The 9481-nt window shown below is 41.4% G+C and overlaps 1 protein-coding gene across 1 annotated transcript in view; it reads left to right on the top strand.

The window, feature by feature from the left end:
* Window positions 1-4225, top strand: part of DIPK2B (divergent protein kinase domain 2B) — a 28249-nt gene extending 24024 nt beyond the window's left edge. The window contains exons 4-5 of the mRNA XM_050936648.1: window positions 1782-2070; window positions 3284-4225. Of these exons, the coding sequence (XP_050792605.1) occupies window positions 1782-2070; window positions 3284-3624 (630 nt within the window). The 3' untranslated portion in view covers window positions 3625-4225. The remainder of the gene's footprint in view (window positions 1-1781; window positions 2071-3283) is intronic.
* The last annotated feature ends 5256 nt before the right edge of the window (window positions 4226-9481 follow it).

Below are 9481 nucleotides of genomic sequence, written 5' to 3' on the forward strand. Positions count from 1 at the left end.
GGGACAAAAAAAGCTTGAGGGTTTAACTCTTCGATCTCTGTCTGCACTCCGCTGTTCTTTCCTCTCATGTTGGCACCATTATCATAGCCCAGACCTCTCATGTCAGCTATCGCAATTCCCATATCTTCTAGCTTTTTAAGAAGCACATTTGTTGTACCAGCTCCTGTAATATCATCAGTGTCAATAAATTCTAGAAAATGCTCTCTGACAGTCACCATTGCAGGGACATTTTCACTAGGTTCTGTTTTTGTTACAAAATGCACCATTAAAGTCATTTGTTCCATATGGCCGATGTCAGGTGTGCAGTCCAGAATAACAGAATAATATCTTGCTGACTTCAGATCTGCCACAATCTTCTGTTTGACTTTTGTTGCCAGTAACTCTATGATCTTATTTTGAATTGTTTTTCCAAGGTAATTGTGTGTGTATATTTCTTGGGTGGTGACTCCTCTTAGATGCTCCTGGAGTACAGCATCAAACTCAGTCATCAGCTCCACAATTTTAAGGAAGTTTCCATTGTTTGGCACATACAGCTGATCTGAAGTGCCACGCAGTGCTAGATTTTGGGTAGCAAGCAATGAGCCTTTTCAGAACATTTTGCCAGTAAAGAGACTCTGACACAATCTTCTCTTGATGCTGATCATCTACAGTGGCCTTTAACCCTAATCTCATCTCCAGCTCTTTCCACCTATGGAATGCTCTCTGGTGATTTGCTGCCTTTTCATGGCATGCCAGATTTCTAGCCAGATTTTTCCTGTCCTTTGTTCCTGTAGAACCCAATGTGGCTGGAACATTAGGAGGAGTTTGCAACAAAAACAGTATGCAGCATTCTGGGTTTTTGAGTACATAAGCCACGGCCTCTCCACTTTGTCACCATTTGGGATTTCACACCAGTAATGTGTTGGATGGAATCTTCTATTTTCATTGTCTTTGGGGAACATGACATTTTTCACTTGCTGTGGCCCGTACAGTATAAGGAAGTCCCTCAGGCTACTGCCTAAGTGGGTCCACAGTCCTGGATCATCTAGACTTGAACTAAACTCAGCAGCAGCTGTTTCTTGCTCCTCCACCACATTCTTCTCTGATCTACACTTTTTTCAGGTACAGAAGAGGCTCCTCCTCCTCTCTCTCCCTGCAGCTCCTGCTGCTTTCTGTCATTCCCTCTCACTTTTTCTCCTGCGTGTCTGTTAATGTCTCGTGTCCTCCTTCCTCCAGCACAGCACTCCACCATCTCTGTGCATCTAGAGCAGAGAGAATACATATGCACCCGCAGCAGACAATTTTCTACACTCTGGATCCTAGTGGTGCACACACCCCTAACAGTCTGGCACCTGAGGTGGCCACCTCAGTTTGCCTCATGGTAAGGCCAGCTCTGCTGCAGCCCTAGTACCTTTCCTGGCCTTTAGCAAGGCCTCAGCCTAGGGACTCACCAGGACAGAGCTCCTCAGCTCTGCCTGCCTTTCCCCAGCTCTGCTCTTCCTCAGGTACTCTGCTTGGTCTCCCAGGCAGCCTGGTCCTCCCTGCTCCCCAGCTGGAGCAAGAGTCTTGTCTCCCACTGTGTTCTACTTTGGTGCAACCACACCTATGACTGACTCCCCAAAGAGCCTCCCTTGACTGCTTTTAACCCATTCCTAACTGGAGCAGGGTGACTACCTCACTGCGCGAACACACACACACACACTTTACTGCATAATCCTGGAGACTCTGTATGTGTGCGTCACCGCATACACACCTCAGAATTTACAGTGACTAGATCCATTATTTTCCTTCTCTTCCCACAGATTTTCCCAGAAGCGGAGGGATGGCCATTTCCAAAGTATTTGGGGTCCTGTGGCCGGCTGATTGTCACTGCCAGCACCAGACCTTTAAAGGAGTTCTACAGCTCTCCTCCTGAGGTGGCAGCAGATCTGGCTCTCCAGCTCCTCTCTATTGTCAATTCCATGAGGAACAATGACATGAACTATTTCTTTTATTTCGTCAATGTTGATGCTGGCACATTTGGCATTTTTAACAATGGGCTTCTGTTCATCCGGGATGCCAGCACATTGGGAATCATTGACAAGCAGGAAGGTACTCAGTATGATCTCTGAATAAGCATCTGTCATAGGAGGATTTAGCAAGACAGGAGAAAAAACATCTTTCACCTGCTATGCTAGTTTTATTTAAAACATCAAAAATTGCTCAGTAAATTGGATAATTAGAAGTTCAAGAGGAGAAATTTACTGCCAATAAAAACAGAACCAGCTCCTGCAGTGCTTAGCTCTGTATTACAGACCTTTCACTGGTACTGTAAATGGTGCTGTGACTACCACTACATTAAAGAGTGTTGGAACAGTTTTTGTAGCACTACACAGCTACACACTGGTAATATCTGTGCCTAGCGACAGTGGACGACACAGCAATATTTGAATGCTAACATTCAACAGCTTCCACTTCTTTCTTTAAAAACTGGTGTCACAAAAAATTAATTTGCAGACAGAAACTTCACAGGCCTATCTCAGTTTTAAATATTTGGCCAAATCCCTTAGATCCTTCCAGGCCATTTTATCCCATTGACTTTAGAATTATTAACAAAGGAAAACCCCTTTCTGTCAGTTTGTCTTCAGTTCAAGCTCTGCCTTTCACCAGGCAAACTGTGAAGTTAGACACCATCAAAATTAGAGCTGGGCAAATAGTATTCGTCTAATAAACTTAACATATTTCACTTTTTTCTTTTTTTCCCCATACTTAAAAACATGTATTCAGCTTATGCAGTCATCTGAATAATCGTCAGGTAGTTACAAATGTATACTGATTTTGTGAAAATCTTCTAGTGAAACCTTCAGTTCTCTCTCTTTCACATTATTGGTCCAGCTCCAATCAGATCACCTCTTGTTGAGTCTTACTGGTTTGGGATGAAATTAAAAATTGAGGCCTTAAGTACTTGCGGCAATTTCTATAGGGACTTCAAGTCTCAGCTCAGTATTTAGGTTGTACTCAAGTTCCTCTGCTATTTTAATGGAATGCATTATTCTTCTCCTCCGTCTATAAAACACTGCGGGGTAGCAATGAGTTCTTTTCACCTCAACTTTTCAGAGACATATATGCATTTCAGAAGTGTGGAAAATGACCCTATACATACAGCCTACAAAGTGCTTTGGGACAAAAGGTGCTAAATTAACCTGGGTTATTATTAACATAGGTATACACTATTTTAAATGACATTTTCTTACCAAAATGACAAGCATATATGACTATAAAAGATTTGTACATTTCTAACAAATGTTTTTATTGCCTTTATTAGGTCTCCAGCTGACTGATGGGCAACAGGAGTATAAAGACATATTTAGCTGTTTGGCTTCGGACTGCCAGTCTGCATTTCCCTCCTGCAATTCAGTCACAGAGAAGCAGAGCCTCATCATGGTGTGTCAAGAGCTCCTGCCTAAGCTCCTAAAGGGAAAATTCCTCCAACCTGTTCAGGAGAAAATAGACAGGTTCCTAAGGCTCTGTGCAGACAGCTTCAGAGCAGACCAGGAAGTCAGTGATTCCGCTGGAAAGTTGATAGAGCTCTTGAAATCTTTGCAATCTTGCGATTCCCATTTTGCCTACCGCTACCCTGACTGCAAATACAGTGACAAATACTAACGGCTGAGAGAAAGCTCCTCCTGAAAGAGTGGAGTGGTGTGCAAACAGCTCAGCTCTCACAGAAAGTGAAGAGGCTTCAGAGTGGAGATGACAGGAGGATTCACAGAAGCCCTGGCTTCCTAGCATGATACCAGAGAGAGGCAGCACAACACATGCAGGGTTTGTTTCCATCTGACTCAGACACATCACATTGGTGTATTTGCTATGCTGTGAAGTCTTCACTTAAGTGTTATAACATTTCTTGAATGACCCGAGTTAAGAGATGAATAAATCTTATTAATGCATTTTGGTCTTAGAGGAATTTTCCATGGCAGCCATAAAGAAAAATTAAATACTAAGCCATCTTGGTCACAACTAGGTGGAGTCGTATACTGGCAGATAACACAGATCCTGCTGATAAAGACTATACAAATTATATGAGATGGATGGAAACATTTAAGACTGTCCTTGCGGGGCTATATTAATGCCATAAAAATGATCTTCTCTGAATTGAATTATCTGATCCGTTTGCTACCATGATGTTACTATTATGATTGCCAATTAATTTGATGTTATATGGGATGGAAAGAAGCAATAGATAGCATTAAAGAGATGAAAGCTCCCCTTTCTTTTATGTCTTCCTTTCTTTAACTCCCAATTGCATAGCACAATTTTTAATCTTTGCTGGGTTGAGAGATGGCAATTGGCATGTAAGGCAGTGTCTACACTGCACTGTAGTGCAGACTACACAGGTATGAACTGCGAAGCACACCAAAGACTTGCCCTCTAAGTGCCCTGTGAGTACGCTGCTGGCACCTAGGTTTGCATTAACATAGTCCTCTGTCTAACAAATCCCTTTTTTTTTTTAAAGACAGAAAAGCCCTCAGATATGACTCAACTATTGTGTATTTTTCACTTTTCCCCCCAATACAATCCCAATACAATTTTCAAAACAGTCAAAATACTTGTATTTCACTTGCAACTCTATTGAAGGCGGACACCATCTGGCTTCAAGTAAATCTTCATTTAGTTAAATCCTCATGTTTGCATTGAAAAATCTCTTTTCCCTAGAAATTATGGTTTAACTCAAGGCATTTGTACCTTCGCAGTTGTGTTGATAGAGGATTAACTGCCCTCGTAACACCCCTGCATGGTGAGGGAGCATTATTATAGAGTTAGGGCCAAAGATAAGTGTCTACATCCACTTGACATAGGCACCACTGATGGTCTCAAAACCCAGCTGCCACCTAAGCCCGTATGTGCCTACGTTTTCACCAGCTGGCATTTGCAAAGCTGCCACCCCCCAGCTTGTGAGCAGCTCCAAGCATCAATTGTGTGTGTAGATTACTATGACTGTAGATTAAAACAGGGTATTATAGGCATAAATTAGACATGCAAATATAGTCCCATTTTTGCATGTTCAGTTACATGCCTGATCTTGTGAAAATCAGATCCATGACAGTGAATTCACTTTCCCATTATCACTCCTGACACAAAACAGTAAGTGTACCATTCTCTCTTAAGTGGAAACGTTTTTAAATAATCTGAAGGCAAATTTAGCTGTAGGCCCAGATGTTATCACAGCAGAAATGTTTTAATATACAGTAAAAGCAATTGTGCAGCCCTTTTCTATGACTTCAGTCTATTTCTACACCATGGCTGGGTTCCAGTAAGGAGAAAGTACTGTTCACCTAGACCCAGAAGGCTGATTAGCAATCTGTTTCCAACAGTTTTTCTTTAACCTCTTTCTATCTAAAAAATTTTCAGTCTGTGACTTTACTTGATAATTAAACAAATTAAATATGTCTGCCCCCTACCATCAGTAGCAAGAATTTCTCTAGTGAAGAGGGAACTGCCTTGCCATCTTGTATTCAAGGAACAATGCATTTAAAAAGAGTAACAAAATCTTGTACGTAGTTTTATCAGAAAAAAATTAATTACCACCAGTGAAGGTAACTCTAGGATCAGTAGTAAATTGATTTCCAATGAGCAATAGAAGTAAGGGTTTAATGCAACTCAACAGAGTAAGGCAGGCTACAAAATGTCAAGGAAGAGGTGGGCGAAAGATCTTGGCCAGAGAATTTCCAAGCCATAAAACTGTGGCAAGTTCTTTGAGAAATCACTTGGTGCCATGGTATAGCACAGCCTGAGCCTGTGGCCAGCAGCACCATAACACTTGCAAAATCTCTTTCTTCCTTGGAAATCCCTTGCCCTACTTTCAAACCAGGAGCAGCAGCTTATTTCAGGTCCAAATCCTGCATCCACTGACAGCTGGGAGCTTTTCCATTTGCCTCAGTGGGAGGAGGATCAGGTCCCCAGATACCAGCCCAGCTAACATTGTATCCTAAAATATGATACACAAAAATGAAAACTGCAATAGTCCTGCATTGCCAGATGCACAAGAACAACTTTAAGCTAAGAGAAGCTCTTAGACATACAGCATCTGTTCTTACAGGGCCTGATCCAAGTCCATTGAAGTAAATAGGAGTCTTTCCACTGACTTCAGTGGATTTTGTTTCAGGCTCATAAAAGCTTTTCTTGATTTGCCTCAATAGAAATGTAACAAAGCAGTACCCAAGGTTGTGAGTTCAATCCTTGAGGGGGCCACTGAGGGAACTAGAGTAACAATCTACCAGGGGATTAACCCTGCTTTGAGCAGGGGTTGGACTAGATGACATCCTGAGGTCCTTTCCAACCCTAATCTTCTATGTTTTGTTTTTTTTAAGGAATTAGAGCTTTGTTTCCAATAAGTTTTCCTTTGAGTGTGGTGACATAGGAAGATTGGACTCACATAAGAGTAGGGCTGTGATGTGCCAGCCACAAAATTAGTTTATGGCTTACAGAGCAATCACTGTCCTAAACTGAATCTCTAAAGAGTGTTTCTTTGTTCTTTTGACACTGCCAATTTTTTTTTTTTTTTTTGGCAGTCAGACCAGGAAATCATTGCCCACCCTTTAGAAACTGATTCAATCAGGCCTTGAAACATTAGTAAGCCAGGCTCCAAAAGGTTGTGAAATTCATTTATAAATGGCAATTATTTTAAACCTAACCCCTCCTAAAAGTTCTCTCTTGAGAGACTTTTTCCTCAAAGCTGAGTTATTTCTGACAGCAAGTTTGTGCTGGTCTTACACACTGTTCCTGACATAACTTTAAATGTGCTTTGTCCTATAAGCAGCAGCCGTTGTCTCCAGATGGGGCTAATAAATGCAACAACTTTTGCCGTAACTTAGCATTCCTTCAGAATGCTTCCTTTATACACAGGCACCTACATTTTGCAAGCTTCTGTGGACTGCCCCCAGGCAGAGGACCCTGGACTTCCAGGATCTGAGACCCTGAAGCAGTCTGCTGCAGACCTGGGAGTCCAAAAGTCCTGGGAGTTCTGGCTCAGCAACAGTGTTCTCAGGGCTTCCAGGCTCCCTGCCAGAAGGGCCTGGGACAGCTTCCAGGATCTGCAGCATGTGTCAGTGTTTCTGAAGTGAATTTTTTTTATTCCAAGATTTCCAGTTTGTGAGAAATTTTGGAAAATGTGATTTAGTTCTGACTGAGAATGGAGCCAAATTGTGAAATATTGAGATTTCCCATGAAGCAAGAAATCCTGAGTTTTAGCTCTACTGGAGACTTCTTCACTGTCCTTTGTCCCAGTTTTTTGTTTAAAAGTCGGCTTTGTGGCAACAGAGTCTACCAATACAAATATAGCTTTCCTGGAATAGCTTCTTTAATGGCATATTCTAATAAGCTCATGTCTCTCTCGGACAGCACTTGGATATACGAGCCTTTAGCAAGTGTTATTCCCCTTTTTCCATCCACCCTAAATAATTGTTTTCCTTCACTTCTCTCCTAAATCCTTCTTGTTCTTCCAAATTTCACTCGATCAGTTACATAAGATCAGCCATCCTGGGTCAGACCAATGGTCCAGCTAAACCAACTAGCCTTTCTCTGACAGTGGCTGCTACCAGAACTTTTGGGGGAGCATATAGTTGGAGTGACCCCTCCCCACACAGCTTCTGGCAGTCAGACATTTAGGGTCACTCTGAGCATGTAGTTGCATCCCTGATCATCTTGGCTGATAGCCATTGATGGATCCATCTTCCATGAGTATATGTAGTTCTTTTTTGAACCCAGGGGCACTTTTGGACATCCCATGACAATGAGTTCCACAGATTAAGCATGCACTGTGTGAAAAAGTACTTCGTTTTTTTTCCTATTAAACTGGCTGCCTCTTAATTTTATCAGATGACCCCTGAATTTCATATCGTGGGAAAGGATAAAAACACTTCTGTATGCATTTTTCCACACTCTTCATGATTTTATAGACCTCTATCATATGTACCCTTAGTTATCTCTTTTTGTAAACTGAACAATGGCATAATAATATTTTCTGTCTTATTTTCTATCCCTTTTCTCATAGTTCATAACATTCTGTTCACCTTTTTGATTGCTGCTGAGCATTGAGCCAAAGTTTTCAAAGAACTATACACAGCGATTCCAACATCTCTTTCTTGAGTGGAACAGCTCATTTAGAACCCATCACTGTGTGTGTAAAATTGGGATTATTTCTTCCAGTGTGCACTACTTTGCACTTATCAATGTTGAATTCCAATTGCCATTTTGTTGCCCAGTCACCCAGTTTTATGAGATCCCTTTTAACTCTTTGCAGTCAGATTTAGACGTAACTATCTTGAATAATTTTGTATCATCTGCAAACTTTGCCACTTCACTATTTATGCCCTTTTCCAGATAATTGAACAGTACAGGTCCCAGTATATATCCTGTTTACTTCTCTTCATTGTGAAAACTGACCATTTATTCCAACCATTTGTTTCCTGTTTTTAACCAGTTACTGATTCAGGAGAGAACTTTCTCTGTTACCCCATTACTACTTAGTTTCCTTAAGAGCCTTTTGTGAGGGACCTTGTCAAAAGCTTTTTAAAAATCCAAGTACACTATATTGACTGGATCACCCTTATTGACATCCACAGAGAATTCCAATAGATTGACAAGGCATGGCTTCCCTTTGCAAAACCCTTGTTGACTCTTCCCAACAAATCATGTTATTGTGTGTGTCTGATAATTCTGCTCTTTGCTATAGTTTCTACCAGTTTGCCAGGTACACAAGGTAGGCTCACCAGTCTGTACTTGCTGTGATCTCATCTGATGCACTTTTAAAAAATTGGTGTTACATTAGCTCCTTTCCAGTCATCTGCTAGAGTGGCTTGTTTCAGCAATAGGTTGCATACTACAGTTAGTAATTCCGCAGTTTCATATTTGAGTTCCTTCACAACTCTTGGGTGAATACCAGCTGGTCCTGGTCACTTATTACTATTTATCAATTTTTTCCAAAACCACCTCTATTGACACCTCAATCTGGGACAGTTCCGCAGTTTTGCCACCTAAAAAGTATGGCTCAGATGAGGGGATCTCCCCGATATCCTCTGTAGTAAAGACCAATGCAAAGAATTCATTTAGCTTTTCTGCAACAGCCGTGTCTTCCTTGAGTGTTTCTTTAACACCATAGTAATCTAGCAGCCGGCCTCACTACCTGTTTGGCAGGCTTGCTGCTTCTGATGTACTTTAAGAAAATTCTTACTATTTTTTGTTGTCTTTAACTAGTGTCTTCTCAAATTCTTTCTTGGCCTGCTTTTTGTTTTTTTACAGGTGAAGTGTAAAAGGTCTGCACACCTTCCTATTATTCTCACTAGGATTTGACTTCCAAATTTTGAAAGGATGCTGTTTTGCCCCCAATGGCCTCCATTATTCTGCTGTTTAGTCATGGTGACATTCTTTTGGTCCTCTTACTGTCTTTTCTGATTTGAGGGGTGTGACGTTCCCCTGGTGTTATCTGGACCGGTGATCTAATAGTCACTGCAATTCTTGACTC

Source organism: Gopherus flavomarginatus, chromosome 1 (assembly GCF_025201925.1).
Source record: "Gopherus flavomarginatus isolate rGopFla2 chromosome 1, rGopFla2.mat.asm, whole genome shotgun sequence".
Lineage (NCBI taxonomy): Eukaryota > Metazoa > Chordata > Testudines > Testudinidae > Gopherus > Gopherus flavomarginatus.